The 21,157-nt window shown below is 41.5% G+C and overlaps 1 protein-coding gene across 1 annotated transcript in view; it reads left to right on the top strand.

Annotated features, from left to right (window-relative positions):
• Positions 1-21,157, top strand: part of Tmtc2 (Transmembrane O-mannosyltransferase targeting cadherins 2) — a 437,765-nt gene that overhangs the window by 12,087 nt on the left and 404,521 nt on the right. Inside the window, exon 4 of the mRNA XM_068229241.1 lies at positions 9,244-9,504. Within this exon, the coding sequence (XP_068085342.1) occupies positions 9,244-9,504 (261 nt within the window). The remainder of the gene's footprint in view (positions 1-9,243; positions 9,505-21,157) is intronic.

Genomic DNA, 21,157 nt, shown 5'->3' with positions numbered 1-21,157 from the left:
TTTACGGTTCTCCTGAACTCCTTACAATTTTCCCTCGTCTGTCTTAGTGCGCAGTGATGCACATAAATAAAATGGTTCGCCCGTGTAATCCTGTGAGCCGTGGAATGTAAGTCCTTTAAAAATTCTCTCTCCGTCGAAAAAAGATCCGGTGATTTACTGTCTCTTTTCTTGTATGCTCTTTGCTTATACTTCTCTCTTACTATGTTCTCGTTTTTGAAAAATAAACCCTCTTTGATGGTTGAAATATAAAGCGAGGGAAAAAATTCTTTCATTTCTCTGCTTGACATTCCTTTTGGTGTCTCTTACGCAGCAGTGAGTTACATCGTATTGAAATGTTGTTATCTGGTCTACATTCGCTTCCAGAGGTTTCTTAACGACTATTGGATGAGATATCTGGAATGAGATAACAGTGGGCGTGGTCCAGCTTGGGTACATATCCCACACGCTGTGGTATCATCATCATTATCATCATCAACATCATCACAAAGTTCGGGCGTTCGTTATTCATTACGGCCTCCTAACATCTGTGATCAAGATAACTATGTAACAACAGTCCAAATGAGTGGTTCAGACAGTTGAGGCGCTGGCTTTCTGACCCCAACCTGGCAGATTCGAGCCTTACTCAGTCGTGTAGTATTTGAAGGTATGCAAATACATTAGCTTCGTGTCGGTTGTTTTACTGGAACGTAAAAGAACTCTTGCGGGATTGGTGATTTTAAACTTCATTGGTTAATTTGGATGGTTCCGGGGCTCGGTGTGTGTGTGTGTGTGTGTGTGTGTGCCGTCTGTAGCATTAAAGTCCATGGTAGATAGGGTCCCTTCTCGCCGACGTGCAGGTCACTTATCAGGTGCCAACTCGAAAGACATGCATCAGGTCACACGCCATTATTATTATTATTATTATTATTATTATTATTATTATTATTATTATTATTATTATTATTATTATTAGACGTTTCCGGTCATTAGAGAGCACAATAAGCAACGTTTACACATTTTTAGAAGCCTTATTTGCAGCCTGTCTCCTCTACGCTGTCCACCCACTGCTCTGCTGTTCTTCTTTACGAAAGCTCTTACGTCACTGATCTGATGTCGGTACTTGGTTCTGTTAACAATGTCTTAACGATTTAGTCGAACTTTTTGTCGGATCCTTCCTGAACTACTTATCACATATGTTAGGTCTACTATCGAGTTTGGTAAAAAAAAATTATTAGTCAAGCTCTTGTCTTCCTTTCTAAATAGTTGGCTATAGAACTTGAATCGTCGCTTCTTGATGGATTCCGTCAGTCGTTCGTTTTCTGATAAAGTTCCTCTCGTCCTTGCAACCTGTATTGTCCAGCCACGATCTTCGGGCTCATTATCTTTCGAAGGATCTTCCTCTCAAACTTATGAGTTTCTCTCAGACCAGCCTTTCCAGTAACTCGGAGGCATTCGCTTCCATAGAGATATTCGGGTTTTATCATCGTGTTGTAATGTCTTAGTTTGGCTCTCATTGAAATTGGCGTTTTCCTTGAACAGGTCTTGTGTTCTGCAAAACAGTGCGGGATTCCTATCTCGTCTACTGTTGTTAGATTCTTTTTCATTAGCTCCCATCAGCACAATCTCACTGAGATATATGAAGCTGTTAACTCTTTCAGTCTTACCATACCTTGTGTTTAGCTGTTGGGGAACTGTGGGGATATTAGTCAAGTACTTTGTTTTTGAAAGGAGATCCTAAGTCCAGACTTTTCAGCAGGTTGTTTCAAAAGATGTATCTGTGTCTGTGTTTCTAGAAAGGATCGCTAAATGATCAGCAAAAGCTAAACAGTTGATCTCGAGAGCGTTCTTTGAACCTCCAATGTATACTTGGATCAGTAAACCTTTCTTGTTAAGTTATTTATCCTATTCATGGATAACCTGTTACTATTAAGGCCCAGCTTTGTAAGATGTTAAGGTTTGTTTTATTATTGTTATTATTTTTTTACTGTTATACATCAGTGTAAAATGGTGTATTTTGTACCCATATGTGATTTGCATCTTGCAATTTACAAACCCTGTCACATCCTTGTAGACAAACGGGCCTCCTACGATCCGGCGGGGGTAGCTCCAACTGAAGTCCCTGGGTGAGTTAACCCTTGTCAGTTTGTTTCTCCTATTGTAGTAGGTTCCAAGCTATTAACACATACAAATAATCACTAACTATCCTTTGTCGTTATTCCAATTACTTTACACGAAAAACGATTCTTTCCACTTCAGTCCTCTCCTCGACGACCGAACACTTCCCTGAATTCTTGAGACCATCTCTGTAGTGAACGTCCTCTGTTCCTGTTCCCACACTGCCGCGCCTCCTATCTTGATGCAGTCTGGCCACGTGTCCTTCGCAAGTCCATTTAAGGGACCTCACTGTGATGTATACATTCTCCATATCGCTTCTTCTCCGTAATTCTTAATTCAGCACTTTGTTAATGAGTAGTAAATTCCCAAAATTCTTGTGTCTATTTTCCGTTGACGCACTTGTATCATATTGATCTGTCTCTTTGTGTGAGTCCAGGATTGGCTGCGATATAGAACAACTGGAATGACGGAGCTTTTCAAGATTTCAAATACTTTTCCTGAATGTTGATATATTTGTCCAGGAGAATAAATAAATAAATAAATAAATAAATAAATAAATAAATAAATAAATAAATAAATAAATAAATAAATAAATAAATAAATAAATAAATAAATAAATAAATAAATACATAAATACATAAATAAATAAATAAATAAATAAATAAATAAATAAATAAATAAATAAATAAATACATAAATAAATAAATAAATAAATAAATAAATAAATACATAAATACATAAATACATAAATAAATAAATAAATAAATAAATAAATAAATAAATAAATAAAGGAATGAATGAATAAATAAATAAATAAATAAATAAATAAATAAATAAATAAATAAATAAATAAATTCACATTCGGTTATTCCAGAAAGAGTGCCATGTGGAACGAATGAGGTGGACATCCCGAAGCCCCAACTTCAATCAAAGAAAGAGAATGGAAGGATCGCTCACAACAGTGAACAAATTTATTAGCCTCAGTTATGACGGACTGTGTGTGACCACACCGGAGGCTCAATATCGTCTCGGAGGATAGAAAATATTCCCCCCTCCGACAGAGTTCTGTGTCATCCTTGGAAAAGGAGAAGCAATGTGAAGAGAGATCTAAAACGTTACCAATAGCAACATGATAGGTGGTCCCCAGTGTCGACTAGCCCCCTCTTCCTTAATATAGCGAGAGTAACGTAAACTGTAGGGGGTCTGATGGGCCGTTCGCCTAACGTTTATACAAATCTCAAAGCACATCCTACGCGCAGGCTAGAATATATTTGTTATTCGCTTCAGTAACTTTACATTCTAACCTGTTACTGCCTAAAATTCCTAGCTCTGATTCGAAGTGAAATTCCGCAACATGTTTAGTGAGTTTCATGACCACCCACCTCTGGAAGTTTTAAAGGTTCGAGATTTCGTACAGGAAATACTAGCTGCAGTACTTGCCGTTGACGGGCAATCTAATTCCCCAGCTACTTTCCACCAACATTCAGCCAGACTGTTTTACTCGGGGCGCAGCAGTAATCCCATCTATGTGGCAGCACACATCACAACAATGGTCAATAGAATGCTATTGTTGATCAGTTTTATGAACTTTCGATATTGTAGGTCTTCACATTTAGTTTTCTTCCCACTCTGTGATATTAGAGCATCTTACACCTTCTCCTTTCATGACTCTCTCTTGTCTTATTCTTAAGCGATCGTTCACTTACGATTTTTTCTCATTTCTTATAATTACATTTTTCTTTGTCGATAACAATGCGGTTCTACACCTTAAGACAATCATGGCTGAAACCATCGCCAGGTAACACGATTAAACCATATTTCCACGTTAACAGCGCTTGACGCTGATATGCACTGAATAAGAAAAGTCTAAATTCATTATTGTATTATCATAGTCTTTACGGTAAAACTGTGTAAGACATTAAACTTTTGTTACGGTATGTAATACTTTTCGATAGGACCAATAACACAGATATTTAAAAAAATTAAGTTTTAGGCACTGTGGTGTACTGGTTAGTGTGATTATCTGCTACCCCCGGAGGCCCGAGTTCGATTCCCACTTCAGCCAAATGCCGGGATGATACCTAATTTAACGTCACGGCCGCTTCCTTCCCCCTTCCTTGTTTATCACTTCCAATCTTCCCATCCCCCCACCCCCGCAAGGCCCTGTTCAGTATAGCGTGTGAGGTTGCCTGGGCGAGGTACTGGTCACTGGTCATCCTCCCTAGTTGTATCCCCGACCCAATGTTTCACGCTCCAGTATACTGCCCTTGAGGCGGTAGAGGTGGGATCCCTCGCTGAGTTCGAGGGAGAAACCGACGCTGGAGGGTAAACAGATTAAGCAGAAGAAGAAGAAGAAGAAGAAGAAGTTTTAGGCAACTTTCCCTAACCTGCCATTTCATCTAGCATTAATTAATAAAACTTATCTAATAACCTAAATGTAGTAGTTTATTCCCAGACTTTGCATACCGATTTTTATTAAATTCTGTTCACCCATTTTCTGGTGTTTCGTCGTTGATATGGACTTAACAACAAAAATTGAAATTCACGAATATCTCCGTTATCATAGCCAGTACGGTAAAAAATATATCAGACATAAGTGATCGAAAATGAAATTGTATATAACTTTAGTTATGTATAATTTATCGATAGGTTCATTAATGACATAAATATTTGAGTATAAAATTTTAGACCTTCCCCTAAACTACCATTCCACTCAGCGTGAATAAAACTATTTATAGCCTAGACTGTATTGCATCAAATTTCAAATTTTCATTAAATTCCCTTCAGCTACTTTCTCGTGATGCCCGTTTAGACAGACAGACAGACAGACAGACAGACAGACAGACAGACAGACAGACAGACAGACAGACAGACAGACAGACAGACAGACAGACAGACAGACAGACAGACAGACAGACAGACAGACAGACAGACAGACAGACAGACAGACAGACAGACATGACGGAAAATTAAGAAGTGCATTTCCTTGCTACTGTGGATACAATCGATACAGAAATTCCATTCTTTTTTAATTCTGAACAATGCACAGACAAAACTTATTTTATATACAGTGTGATTCAGCCGCCCCTTCCAATGTAGTTTTATGCAACCCACAATATTAATTCGTCCTGAAAACATCTGCCCTGCCGGCATGCTCAGACAACACAACCGGATATCTTGGTATTTACCGCTTCACCATGATAGGTCTCCGTAGTATTATACTATTAAACGTAACGGTTAGTGTTATTAACTGCCGTCGTCGGGGGCCCGGGTTCGATTCCCGGTACTGCCAGAAATTTAAGAATGGCAGGAAGGCTGGTATGTGGTTGAAATGGTACATGGAGCTCACCTCCAGTGGGGGTGTGCCTGAAAGGAGCTGCACCACCTCGGTATGAGGACACGAGTTCAGCTTCATTAAACACTGGAAGACATTTCTAGATCATATGAACGTGACACGCCGGTGAAACACTAAATTGATGTTGTGACCGCAGTGAACCTAATACTTTCTATAAGCTGTCCAGTGTGCCGTACGGAACCGTAGTGTAGTTGATAAAGGCGTGGCGGAGCGCGCTTGCATGTTAGGTGGGAAGTTCGAGTCCGGGGCGATTACAAATGTTTGAAATATCTGTTTAATACGTAAAGCACGCAATGTTAATTCAATATCCGCTTCCATGCAACCTGTGTGTGAATGAATGTGTTCCTTCCCGTAAGAAGGGCCAATTAGTTAGCAGGCCAGAGACATACAATAGGAATGTTTCATCGCAGCAAATGCTCGATGTGATGACCGTTTTGGTTTATGCACATTCGAGCCCGGTGTCCAATCGATCGTGTTGCGCGCTGAAGAATAATTGCTCGGCCGGCGTCCGTGATTATTTGCCGCAGCTTGTCTGGGTTTCCTGCGCTTGAGTGTAAACGACGTTCTTCAAGAATGCCCCCACATCAAGAAGTCTAACGGCGTTAAAGCCGGTGATCTGGCGGGCCTACAAATAGGGCCTCCCCGTCCTGTCCATTTCCCTGGCGGTTCCTCGTTCAGATGGTTACGAACGGGCGAAGGCGAATGTGGTGGAGCTCCATCCTGTTGCAACCACATCGTCAAACGATCGTGCAAGGGCACATCCTCCAGCAGCACAGGGAGTTCCTGGCGCAGAAAGTGCAGGTAGCGTGGGCTCGTCCAATGACCCTCAAAGAAATAAGGTCCGATCAGGCGACCCCCAAGATTCCACACCAAATATTCACTCCCCATCGTACTTCATGGGCCGCCTGTCGCACCCAGTGAGGATTTTCGGGACTCCGATAGTGAATGTTGCGGCGATTAACGTTCCCATTTGTGTGGAAGCGCGATCCTTCCGAGTACAAGGTATGCGATACGAATGTTTTATTATTGTCCAACCTGCCTAATAGCCACCGACAGAACTCTATTCGAGCTTCGAAACCACGCCCATGGAGCTCTTGGTGTAGCTCAAGATCGTATGGGTGAAATTAATTTTCATGCAGTATTCGTCAGACGGACTGCTGGTGTTCACCTGTCGTGCATTCGCCCTTGTACTGATCTGTGGATTTTTACGAGCTGCCTCCAGAACGGCGACTTATGTTTCACCTAATGTAAAGGGCCGATCGCGGACAGGTGGCTGGTTATAAATTACGCCTGTTGTCCTTAGGCGTCTTTCAAGACGGCGGAATGTCGTAGCAGCCGGATGTCGCCTGTCGAGATACCGTTCCTGGTACAGGCGTTGTGCCTCGCACGCGTTTTGTCTTGCTTCCCCATAAATGAGGGGAATGTTAACGTATTCCACTGTAGAAAACGTGCCGAATGATAGCAGAGATTACAGTACATTCAGGCCCTAATCAGCGGAGTATGCTCAGGGCACAACATGAATAAGAACGTCATTCTTCTGGTCGAATGTGGCAGTCGTGAGCCTGTGTTGACGTATTCCAACATCATACCAACACAAAAATATTTGAACGATGCAGAATTCGAACCGCCTCTGGCACATTCCGCCGATTGCCTAACCACATCCACTACGCTACACTGCTGGACACATGCTAGTAGTACGATGAGATAGGAGTACATACGCCATCCGGTTCGGTGTTTAAGACATTAATTACTGGACTGTTACCTAGTTTTTTTGGATTGATTCCCCTCTTCTTTACACCCGGTCACGAGGCACGACATATTAACATAGTTACACGGAAAAAGGGAGTTGCTACATTATTTCAAGGCGTCATGTTTTGCGAACGGATGATATAACATTTCACTAGGTTCCAGAATTGTGTGCAAATGTGCTCACTGGACGTTAGTACCATACAGTACGCCTGCAAGGGAATAGCATCCCTATAACCATGTGCACGTTAGTTGGGCTGCAGCAAAAGATATTGGAAGGGGCTGCTGAATCACCCTGTATAGTATTATAATACACTGCTCATGTTTATATGTCCACACCTCCATGATACGCATACATATGGAACCGAAAACACACGCAGTGGGAACAAACATTCTTCTTGGCAACAATTAATTAACAATTGAAATAAAAAACGTTCTTTTCCCACTCGGAACACGACGTCATTGCAAAGTGATTCCTGGTGAAACACCGAAATAGCTTCGTGGAAATTATTTTGTAAAACGTGAACATATAACTCCTTACAGTACAAAATAAACAAAATTATGAGCACAAAGTCCGCCTCTGTGGTGCAGTGGTTAGTGTGCTTAGCTGCCACCCCGGATGCCCGGGTTCGATTCCCGACTCTGCCACGAAATTTGAAAAGTGGTACGCGGGCTGTAACGGGATCCACTCAGCCTCGGGAGGTCGACTGAGTAGAGGTGAGTTCGATTCCCACCTCAGCCATCCTCGAAGTGGTTTTCCGTGGTTTACACTTCTCCTCCAGGAAAACGGCGGGATGGTACCTAACTTAACGCCACGGCCGCTTCCTTCCCTCTTCCTTGTCTATCCCTTCCATTCTTCCCATCCCCCCGCAAGGTCCCTGTTCAGCATGGCAGATGAGGCCACCTGGGCGAGGTACTGGTCATTCTCCCCAGTTGTATATCCCGACCCAATGTCTCACGCTCCAGGACACTGTCCTTGAGGCGGCAGAGGTGGGATCGCTCGCTGAGTCCGAGGGAAAAACCAACCCTGGAGGGTAACCAGATTAAGAAAGAAAGAAAGAAAGAAAGAAAGAAAGAAAGAAAGAAGCAAACATTAAGGATGCAAATAATAGGAAGTTATTTAAGGACACAATTCGAAAAGTGATCTTCAGGGATAAACGAGAAATAAATAGAAAAGCAACCATATAACATAGAACAGCTCCGGAAAAAGAGATCAAAAAACAGATGCGCGTGGAGAGAAGGAAGAAACACAGCAAGAACTGACTTAACGTAAAAGTACTATTCAATGAAATAAATAAATGCATACATAAATAAATATCGTTATGTGTAAACCTCCCACAATCCAACACAGTTGAAATGTGAAACAGTTCTCGGCGTTCTCCCTTTCATGATCTAAACTGATTAAATGTAACGGTAGTCAAAAGGAAAACAATGTAATTATTATGATTCGAGCTTATACTTGATGAGCATAGCCAACTGCAGATTAAATGGCAGGCACAATTTTCGATTTACTTCAAAGCAAGTAGAAGGGAGCGCATACAAATGGCGCGGTATACAGTCAAATGGCCGGTCGTAAATTATTTGAACTATTTCGTTTGTGGTCATCAATAAATGTGCGGACACTGCACCTGCGAGCTGCAGTTATTATTGATGTGGTGAGCGCCATTTACTGTGATGTGATGTGTGATAATTGGAGTCTCCAGTGCGTGTTTTAAAAGGTGCGTCTTTCTTCATGGCTATCGAAACAATCATGTTTATCAGTTAACTAAATGCTAAAACAGTTTGAAAATGGGACTTTGCATAACGTCAATAGCATCGTTACCGATGACGAAACGTGGCTTTATTATTACGATGTCCCAACAAAATCCCAGAACAAGGTGTGGCTGTTTGAAGATGAGGGTAGTCCTGTGACTGTGTGAAAGTCAAGGTCAGTGAAAAAAAGGATGATTACAGTATTCTTCACTAAACGGGGCATCCTGACTCGGGTTGTGCTAGAAACACAAAGGACAGTTACTTCGAAGTGGTACATTGAGACTTGTCTGCCTCAGGTCATCCAGGCTCTCAAGCAGCTCCGTCCAAGGTCACGGCACAACACTTGGCTCTTGCATCATGATAATGCTCCAGCTCATCGTGTAACTATGGATTTTCTTGCCAGATCAGGGTTGACTGTGCTAGATCACCCGCCATACAGTCCTGATCTTGCCCCATGTGACTTCGCATTCTTCCCAGACGTGAAGATGAAGCTAAAAGGGCGGCGTCTTGCATCCGACGAGGAGTTTCTGGCAGCATGGGATCAAGAGTGTGAAAATGTAACCGAAGAAAAGTGGCAGAGTTTGTTCAGTGACTGGTTTCAACGTATGGAGAAGTGTATTTAGTGTGGTCGAAATTATTTTGAAGAAGTCTAAAACGTTCGCACACATTGCAAATTTTCCTTGTGCCCTTTGTATATGGCGACAACTGCGGACAATCAGTTGTATGGAACGAGCACCAGCAACATTTTCTAAGCTGAAAGGCAATCATCTGAGTATACAGACGAAACTTCGGTTGGTAAAATGTTGCGCCTGTACAGTTGTTCTCTGTGCTTCAGAGCATGGACGTTGAATGCGACCACCACAAAGAAACCAGACGTGGAGATAGATAGTGAATCATCTGAGTATACAGACGAAACTTCGGTTGGTAAAATGTTGCGCCTGTACAGTTGTTCTCTGTGCTTCAGAGCATGGACGTTGAATGCGACCACCACAAAGAAACCAGACGTGGAGATAGATAGTGAAGTTTTGTCCGACTGACCACATATCCAACCCTGGAGTATTGGGAAGAATAAGAAAAGGCGTAGAAATTGTGAAAGCAACTGAAGAAGGGAAATTTAAACAGCTGTGTCATATAATTATACATCCTGAGATATACGGGTTCATCCAACTAATAATTCAAGGGAAAATCGTCGGTACAGGTAAACGTGAAGAGGACGCGATTCATTGTTAAAAATGTAACAACTTCATTTTGCTTCAGACTTCACCGACTGAACTGTTCCAACCTGCGGAAAACAAAGACAAGATTCTCCTGTGAATCACCAACATTCGTTAGCAGATCAGCCGAAGAAGATCGACAGGCGATTGTGTGGTATCCAGGTATAGTTGGGGGTGATTTAGAATACGGAGACTTTCCTCGTGTTGCTGGCTGGTCCAAGTGAAAGCTCCACCTACGGTCACTCACGTTTGAATTCGGAACAGTAGAGTTCGGGATCGTGTAGCCAGACCACCACCCCGGCGCACTGGCCAGGTTTCAGATAGTTCCTTCCCAGTTTACAATTTTCCTCCTGTTTTGTACATTTGAACTCGCGATTTGTGTTACAACAACACTAGTGCGCGAATTTGAATGAAAACTTCCAACCCGAGGGAAATAAAGGAACTCCGAAATAGATACACAACTTATACATTATTTGATTTTATTAGGTTTCAGTATTTTCTTTCAGGAACCTCTTCAGGTCACGCAGCATAGACAAGCAACTCAAAAATATGTTAAACATTTTTGTATATGTGTAAATGATAGTTTTACATTAGGGAAAGCTGAGAGGAAAAGGATTACGACCTTTGAAATTTGGCGATACAGAAGGATGTCCTGAATTTAGAAGGTTAACCAATTTAGGAAAGGAGGGTTGAATTGGTGAAGCCTTGGTCGTGGATCCTACAGTAATTTTAAAGAGAGAGGTGTGTATGCAATTTGCTTAATGTCACACCGACACAGTCAGGTGTTAGGCGACGATGGTAGAGAAAAAGAACGAAGTGACCGTGGCCTTAATTAAGGTACAGCCCCAGCATTTGCCTGGTGCGAAAATTGGAACCCACGGAAAACCACCTTCAGGGCTGCCGACAGTGAGTTCGAACCCACTATGTCCCGAATGCAAGTTCACAGCTGCACGACGTTAACAGCGTGACTACTTGCTCGGTGGAGGGTGTGTAATGTCGGAGACAATTCTTGAAGGAGATGCAGGAGCATACCAGCTGTCATCCCTACGCAAGAGACTAGCCCAGTAAATTGCTGCTTGGCTGCGCTGCCACAAACCAACCTCAGACTAGGGAGTAAACAAAAAGCAGGATGCGACAATCAACAACAGTGAAAACCCTGGACCTCGGAGACGGAGGAAGTTACAGAATAACTCTAGTCTTTACTGCCACTTCAATCGAGGTCAATCCTTGTAGTTTATACCCTTCAGTTCAGGGATCCAATTCGCCAATTTAAAGACATAAGGGGACGCGAAAGAAGTCTATGAGAGGTAATGAGTGTGTAATGTTGCTACCTGTTAAGCTATGTCCCAGAAATCAAACCGTGTTTTTTCAAATCTGAAAGGGTGCCGAATACCGCCAGTTTTCCTCGTGGTCATTGAAATCTCTAACTGTACTGGATGTAACAAAAGCTTATTTTATTTTAGTATTTCATTAAATTTATGCGATAAAAGATTTCGTACCTATGGGGCGAAGTAGAAGAAGGATACGACGAAGCTCCGGACTAGCAATACGATGCCATCAGGATGGTCACCGAGTTTCGTTACTTGGGTTCGGTTGTATAATGTGTCTTACGCAGGGTGGAGAAACTATCGATAGGTGTCAGGATTGTTCTGCGATAAGAGGAATCGGACCTTGGGAGAATGGAGGGAAGAAAGGAATTAAAGTACGAAGGAAGAAAACATGGAGTTATACGTGACGGAAAGAGATCTACAAATTAATACGAGATTCGTACCCCAGTAATTTGAATTTCACTTCGAAAGTCTCGTATGTATTGCCTTGGATTCTTCACTGAGCTCATGCACCTGCCATTGGTCACAGGATGAACAGTCACGTGAATGCTTTCACCCGGCCACTGCCCTTGTCACAAGAAATGCCCGACCTCTACCACTCCACAGTGTTCCGCTTCCAGAAATCATTAATTCAGGCGAGCCATCAAATATCGGCCACGGTCGCTGATAAATGAAGGGGGGTGCTCACAAATTAGCCCAATGTATGATAGACGAATGCAGCCCTTTCAGCGACGATCAATTAATTCACACGACTTTGTCTCCCTCTTTTTATTTAAATTCATTCACTGTTCCAGTTGCTGGGCGAGCAGACGGGAGAAGAATTATCCTCCTATTGTGGAGCTGTAGAACCTTTGGCAGAGTTGCGTCCGTGTTATTGTTTAAAGAGGAGAATATAGGAGCAGGCAAGTCCATTATTGAGTAGTGCGTTATTCCTGGAAAAAATAAATAATGGTCGTTCTTAAAGTCAAACTACCGAACTGCAACCTACAATATGTCATGATTTCGAGGAAGTAGGAAATAATAATGGTTACTGTGGTTTGGTGGATTAGCAGAGGTGAAAGAAGGTGCTGGGGTGAACGGGTCTCAACTTACGAAATTAAAGTTAAGATAAAATTTAACAAGATTATATTTTCTTTGCAAAATCAAGAAATAACAAGAATGGCAGGTACAGAGTAGCAAAGCAACCAATCGAGAATGTACAATTACAGTGTTACAGGATTTGGGCTCTGAGAGCCAGACACATAATTCTTGAGCAATGAGCCCAACTTTACTTATACATAAGGTTTAACAAAGGGGCCGAAAACCCCAATCATGCCCAGGAGCACTCGCTCCCTATTACTCAGAAAAGCCTGCTCGAGGCACACAGAATCCAAATTTTAAGAAAGAGCAACACGCTCTCAAAGTTCAAGCCTATCAAAGGCCACACCAAATTCTACTTTCAAGCTGTCCTCCAAGTACATGAAAACAGGGGTAAAAATACCCAACCTACTGAGGCCTATTAAGTAAAGAAACAGGTCAATTACATGGCCTCCAAAATACCAACTTGAGAGGAGGCGTCCTTGCACTCCTAATACACTTTATTTAAAACCTACTTGGCACTAGGCCGTTAATGCAAGGGCTAATCCCATTCTAAAGAGGTGACTTATATAAGAAAACGATTTACATTACATTAGAAGGGAAGAAACGGTTGTGAAAATAAGTTCACCTCAAAGCAATATGAGTGGGAGCTCGAGGGGGTTAAGCGCTCTCTATCCCAATTTGTAGTTTAAAAAGATAGAATAGATACCAAGTGTCTTTACATTTTAGAGGAAAGTTACATGGTAAAAGGCTTCGGACCTGCCCCGAGAGTTAAACTGCTGAGCTAGCAAGAAAAGAAGTTATTAAAAGGCCATTACCTGGTGGTTGAACTGCTGCCCGAAGAACGAGGCGCTTCCCGCCCCCTGCTACATAATTTACACAATGATAGATGTTACTGAAGTGGCGCGGAGACCCGAAAATCAGCAGTTTATATACCCTCGTGGAAAGTTCGAGGCGTTTCAGGAATGAGAACACCCGCCCACAAGCATTTTATTGGATAATGGCAAAAACTACTACACTAGACGAAGAAGAAACACCTTATTGGTGGAAAATTAATTACAGAAATTCCTTATTGGTCAAATTCAAAACTGGCGGAAAGAAAGGGTTAATATTGCCAACTTAAACAATGACTGAAAGAAATTTAACAAAGAACAAACTTATGAACCCAAAATTTCTCCAAAAACACAGTTCGTTCACTTCGCACTAGGGTGCATAATTGTAGTCCTTCAGTAGTGCCATCTAGACGAGAATGTCCACACTTCTTACTACAGGCAAAACAAAAGTACATCGAAAACAACACAGTTCAGAAAACTTCAAAATTTACAAGTAGGGACATCTTCTGAGAAACTTGAGAATTGACACTGTAGTTAAAGTTCAGGCTTCCTCCAGTAGAGGAGTTTCAACAGGCGCAATGTTTGAATTAGCGGAGCGGAGGTGTACCGCCCGGTACAACAACAACAATAATAATAATAATAATAATAATAATAATAATAATAATAATAATAATAATAATAATAATAATAATAATAATAAAGCCCCATGGTACTACAGCCCTTGAAGTGCCTTGGCCTACCAAGCGACCGCTGCTCAGCCCGAAGGCCTGCAGATTACGAGATGTCGTGTGATCAGCACGACGAATCCTCTCGGCCGTTATTCTTAGCTTTCTAGACCGGGGCCGCTATTTCACCGTCAGATAGCTCCTCAGTTCTAATCACGTAGGCTGAGTGAACCTCGAACCAGCCCTCAGGTCCAGGTAAAACTCCCTGACTTGGCCGGGAATCGAACCCGGGGCCTCCAGGTGGTAAGAGACAGGCACTCTACCCTTACACCACAGGGCCGGCTAATAATAATAATAATAATAATAATAATAATAATAATAATAATAATAATAATAATTCCGCCTCTGTGGTGTGATGTTTAGGGTGATTAGCTGCCACCCTAGGAGGTCCGGGTTCGATTCCAGGCTCTGCCACTCAGCTTCGGGAGGTCAACTGAGTAGAGGGGAGTTCGATCTCACCTGAGCCATCCTGTGGTTTACCGCTTCTTATCCAGGCAAATGCCGGGATGGTACTTAACTTAAGGCCACGGCCACTTTCTTCCCTCTTCCCTGTCTTTCTCTTCCAATCTTCCCATCCCCCTCTCCTGTTCAGCATAGCCGGTGAGGCCACCTGGGCGAGGTACTGGTTCTCCCCCCAGTTTTATCTCCCTGACCCAAAGTCTCACGCTCCAAGACACTGCCCTTGAGATGGTAGAAGTGAATTATTGTGGCCGATGATCTTTGATGTTAGGCCCCTTAAAACAACAAGCATCACCATCATCAGCAGCAGAAGTGGGATAATAATAATAATAATAATAATAATAATAATAATAATAATAATAATAATAATAATAATAATAATAATAATAATGGATCTGAGTTAATCTGTGAATATTTTGTAACTCTTAGGTGCTTTCTGATTAAATACGTTTATAAAGTGCCTGAAACAACATATGGACTCAGATTTAAATATGAAAAAGGGAAATTTAATTACAATCGAACGACAAATTTAATTCTAGAAAGGAAATGATGAGATTCTATCAAATCATACTCAGGAATATTTAGAAATGTGTAGACAATTATGTTAATTTCTTTTTAAGTCGTTAAAAACTTGGAATTTTTAACTTATCTTTATGAGGTTCTCACTTCACTCCAGTCGAACGTAGGATTTAAATGTAACAAGTAGTAGGTACCTGAAGTTTGCTCTTCTCTGTTAGCAGCAGAGAATTATTAACGGGCTGCACTTAATGCATAGCTATTGATGTGAAAGGAAAAGAGAGATATTCGGACATAAGGTCAGTAACTGGCAAATTTTTAAACCATGAACTTGTAACAAGAACAGGTAGCATGGGAAAGTGCTTTAGATAGGTAGCGGTACACCTGATAAGTTTAAAACGAACGAGCGTAAAGAAAGAAAATTCCAATTCCTTCGCTTTCGCCAGTAAATTATAGTTATTTAAAGTTGTGGAAGAGGAGGTATTCTTCGATATACATTCATTTCTGTATAGCAGAGTAATAAATGGTGAAACCTGACGGGATACCTTATACTGCTACTTGTATTTGACCATAAACTTGTAAAATGCTACGATATGTATATAAGATTTTTCAAAAAAAAAAAAAAACTGCAAAGAAAAATTCAGTCAAGTCCGCCGTCAAGAAATGTCTTTGGAGATCTGTGCGTGAGTAATAGTAAAGGAAATAAGAAAGAAACGTTTCGATCAGGAATATGAAAATGTGGAAAGCTTAACTTATCGTGGCAGAAATGTATAACTTTTCTCAGAGGGCAATATGGTAGAAATCTAATAGTTGGATATGGACGAAGACTGGCCTATCTCCTTCTCATTGGAAAAACGCCATTAAAATGAACTGCAATGTAGTTCGTAGTGTTCGCGGAAGTAAAACGAGATCAAAACCTTCCTCACGTGTATGGTTTTTGCCACAACAGAAGGCCAAGGATAACTGACTGCTTTAAAAATACAAACCTGTACGCCAGCTGAGTCATGTCTCTTCTCTCCGATTAAGGTTATGTAGAAGATGGTTGTTCAGTTGTACTTCCTCTTAAAACAGCAATCACCACCACCACCACCACAAGTGTTATCATGGGTTGACCGTGTGACCCAAAAGGTACTGAGTCTAATGAATAGAAATAATAATTATTAGAAAAATCTTCGGCCCCATACAGGAAAATGAAATTTGGATCAAAAGGCGAACTGCAGACCTCCATAGTTACACAGATAGATTCATCACTACTGTACGGAGGAGACCTTAGACATTTAGGATGGATAATGATAGACTCAAGAATAGGTAATTCAATGTAGTAAATTCCCAAAACAGGAGAATAAATTCGATGAAGGAATAAGAGGGGACCTGAATGAATAATCTCAAAGTCTTGAGGACCTCAGTAAATAAATACAAAGGACTGGTGAAAAGTGGCCAGAACGGAAGAGGCAACACAGAAAGTTCATGAAGAGATTTCCCAAGAACAGGAAGGCGAAAGTCATCAAGTCAATGAACAAGTTCCAAAGCGCTCTATACAGCGTGGTCCACAGGTCGCTAAGACGACACAATAATTGGCCTCTAACAATATTTTATTTGTTGTACGGCCCAGTGATTACTTTACGGTTTTCGGAGGCGCTGAAGTGCCGTTTGTTTATCCCGCAGGTGTTCCCTTACCTGTTAATAAATATACCAACATGAGGATGAGGAAATTCAGCACCTTCTAATACAAAAAGCGGAGCATGGATCAGAACCGCCGACTTGAGAGTCATCGATAGCAAATCCAACAAACGCGTTATTGTCGATCCAACAGTCAGAGTTGAGCGAGATGAAAAGCACTCCAAATAGGCTGAAACAGAAAAGGAAAGGCTCTATGATCCTTGCTATATTGACTTGGGACACAAGTATAAAATTAATAACTGGGAAGTTATTTGTATGCTGTTTGTTGCGCTCAGTATAGCCACAATTTTCTCTGTGAATATTTTCAGAAGGTTTAGTCTCTCTACTAATGTTCTACAAGAAATGCCAACAGCGATTTCACTCCAAATAGTATAAAATCCATCGGAGGATGGCAGCCTGAAAATTATGAATATTGCATCATTTAAAAACATTCCAATATAAATTAATTAAATGTGTTGTCTTTTTACTCTTACAGATTAATCAGTAGACTAAACTGTGTTGTTTCCCTAGAATTACTGCAGCTATCCTAAGTGGAATTTCATTCTTCTTAGGAGTACTTAGTACCTTCTTACCACAAGAAATTTCTGAAGGAGTATCTTGCAGTAGATTTTATTTCGTAGTTGTTTCTTATTGAGGAAATGTGGGAACTCATTATTCCGATAAGAAGCTCCAATGCCACGCATAGCTTATAACTCTTAGCCATGCTGCTAGTACTTAATAGTCATTATAGAAGTTATTATGATTACAGTGAATTTTATAATTGATATGTTGCGTAACGATAAGAGATGGTAGGTATTTACGTGAAACCAAAATCCGCCATAAATAGTGTACGTTGAAGATTTTAACCCTCTATTCCATGATTATTTTTCTTGCGTTTGGTGACGAAAACTAACGTTTAGAGTCTTAGATTTATAAACAAATGTTAACTGGGGCTAATACTTTAACACTCCTACATCATGTGGTTTGCCATAATGGAGTACATATATGATTTTTTACGATTTTACGATAAGCTTGTAACATTCTAACACCGATCATTACTGTCTGCTAGCCATGGGTACGTATTGCAAGGCGCAAAGGCGTACCTTTGGTTGCAGGGCTGTTTTTTCGTCTGTTATGTTAAAAATCAAGGCATCATTGGCATATGTTTTTGATTGTATAGTTGAAGATGTGCCGTAAAACTACAATCTGTATTCACTTACATACGTAAAATATGATATGTTGACCCATGGCAAAAGTATGCACTAAAGGGTTAAGAAATGTTGTTAAGGCAACAGATATGTATATTTTGATTATATTACTAGCCACGGGTCCATCTGTTTCACCACTTTTCGTTTAATAAAATAAAATCCCATTTGCAAACAAATTAAATACGAAAACTACCTGCTTCAACGTACCCTTTAGAATTGACTGAACTTGTAGTGAAACTTCTTATCAGTTGTTGCCATACCCTTCGCGCAAATGATAAGCATTTTGTGCGAGTTGGTCGTGCGGTTAGGGCCACGCAGCTGAGAACTTGCATTCGGGAGATAGTGGGTTCAAACTCCACTGTCGGCAGCCCTGTGGGTGGTTTTCTGCGGGTTTCTATTTTCAAACCAAGCAAATGCTACGGTTGTACCTTAATTAAGGCCACTGCCGCTTCCTTCCCACTCCTAGCCTTTTCCTATCCAATCTTCGCCATAAGATCTATCTATATCGGTGCGACGTGAAACCAATTGTAACAATATCGTGAATGTGAGGTTTAAGAATACTAAATGGCTATACGGGAGTATTTGTGATAAACAATCTCCCACGGCTAATGCTTAGGTATTACCTTGTTCTATAAGCAATGACTATAAATTCGGCCCTTAGAATCTTCCATAAGTCCTGGATAACATGAGGTCAAAACCGAAATGTGGGCACATGTGGAGGATTGAGGGGCATATCGTTGCTGCCGGGACAAAACCTCCTATGTGAAAATTTTTAGCTCAGAACTTTGGCCGGTAAGGTTCTGTCATCTAAGGTGCAATATTGTGTGAATATGGTCAAGGCATTCTCGCTCTTCATAATGTGTGTGCTGCGGGTCAGTATATCACATAGGAGGTTTTGTCCCGGCAACGACGATATGTGTGTCGCATATCCTTCAGTCACCTTTAGGACAGGCAGGAAGACGCCGCACGAGTAATCCAGTCTCCTCCTTAAGTAAAGGCTTAACCCGAGTGGATGGCCGCTGTAAGACGTGTGGCTCGAGAAGGAGTTAAAGTCTGCGATCTCGAACACAGCAGCTTTTGGCCACATTAATTACGAGAAGCTGAATTAACACACTAACTTGGTCCTTTAGTTTTAAAGGGTAAGGTTTCCATTAATTTGACGCAATCTCAGCGTATAATCAAGTTGTGTATTGTACCAAGCATTGTATCGAACAAGTTGAGCCAAGAGCTACCATTAGCCAAGTTAGGAAGCGCAACTTGTAGCCAACTTTAGCCTTAATGTTGGAATGGATAATAGACAAGAAGTTCATGTCGTTAAGAGCAGAGGAAGAATGTAAAAGTTAATGCTTCCCTCTGACTTAAGAAATTTGGAGGGAAATATTTACGTATGTAGCAGGGTGGGAACAGCGCAAGACTGCATCGAGTGGGGTCGACAGCGTGAGAGCTGAATGGCTTCTTACCAAGGTGGTTATGGTTCGAATCCATAGCAGTTTGAAGTGATAAGTGACGGCGTTTTATTCCACGGAAATAAATATCGGCGGTCACAGAATTAACTAATTTGCTTAGAGTCTCGGTTGATGTAGTCCGAGCATGCGCGAATTGTACCATTTCGTACCAGTCGATGCGTACGCTTACACCAGATGGCGTGCTTTGCACTCCCGCATGCACTAATGACGAAACGGATGCCTAATAAGTTATCTTCACAGTGGTATTATTTCCGGCAGCTTATTTACATTAGAATACAAGAGCCACCCGCTGTATGTTCCTCAGCGCTACCCGTCTATTGCGTCCCCTTGCGTTGGTAAGCCTCTTGTTGCTATCAACATATAGAAAATGGCTGCTGTGTTCGGTAACAAGGAATGCATAGACAACATTTTAGTCTCTGGAGAATCTGATTGGAATGCAGCCGAAGCTGGTAGACCATATGCGTAGGAGCTTCCAAAAAGCCGCTTGCCTTCTATACTCGTATTTCGATGAACAAAGTTGCAGTGAATATTAGTGGATCGTTCAAGGCACATACGACATACGGTCAACGTTTTGGTAGAATGGAATGTCTGTACGTATAGAAATTAATGGGTAATTAAACTTTATTATCTGCGTCTTTGGCATATGTACTAAAGTGACTATTTGTTTCACATCCGAAAAGGAACACTGGCTAAGCATCCCCTTCAACTCTTTTGCATGCGGGACATTTATAAGTAGAAAGTAGGAGGCTGTAGGAGATCTGCTATAAATCTGCGTGGTTGTAATTTATGAATCTGAAGTCTGAGAAGAGTGACGCAGTTAACCAGACTCGTTTCAAAACATTGGCTAATTTTCGAAATATATCACACCAAGTACAGTAAGTTCTCGTCCAAAGTTCTCTAAAATGGTAACTTTTGTGGAGTGTAGGATAGGCACATAATGGATCGGAATTTTCAATGGAACGTCGATATAAAGTAGACTGAGAACCCCCGCATAACCTTGTTCCTAAGGACAGTACATGCGTTTTCGTAGTTTTGGACAGACTCAAAAACTATAAGTTGTATTAACTGAGTGGGCAGTGAGAAAGAATGGCTTCCTTCTCAACAAATTGACCGTAACGGTCATAGGGCCACCATCTCTGGCTCATTAAATAGGAACATTGATGTGTTGCCATTCTGCGGGACAGAGCTGTCATTGTCAGCCTCCGTAGCGTAATGGTTAAGTACTGTTCTCAGGGTCTCAGGTTTGATTTCCGGTACTGCAAGAATGGCAGGAGGGCTGGTACTTGGTTGAAATGGAACATGCAACTCACCTCCATTGGGGCTTCACTACCTCGGAATGAGGACACGAGTTCACTTGTCGGACTCCACGGCTAAATGGTTAGCGTTCTTCTACGAGGCTCGGGTTCGATTCCAGGCCGTCTTCAAAATTAGAATTTATCTGCGGTAGGGCCCCAACGTCACGGAAGTGCAGGTCGCCTATAACGAGTCAACTTTAAAGACTTGCACTTGATCTCTTTGGAGACACAGGCCTTATTATTATTATTATTATTATTATTATTATTATTATTATTATTATTATTCTTTCTTTCTTTTTCTACCGCTTTTCCCACACCTGTGGGGTCGCGGGTGCGAACTGTGTCGCACATGTGGATTTGGCCCTGTTTTACGGCCGGATGCCCTTCCTGACGCCAACCCTATATGAAGGGATGTAATCACTATTGCGTG

The sequence above is a fragment of the Anabrus simplex genome, chromosome 9, assembly GCF_040414725.1.
Source record: "Anabrus simplex isolate iqAnaSimp1 chromosome 9, ASM4041472v1, whole genome shotgun sequence".
In the NCBI taxonomy this organism is placed as follows: domain Eukaryota; kingdom Metazoa; phylum Arthropoda; class Insecta; order Orthoptera; family Tettigoniidae; genus Anabrus; species Anabrus simplex.
This window is presented reverse-complemented; position numbering and strand designations above follow the sequence as displayed.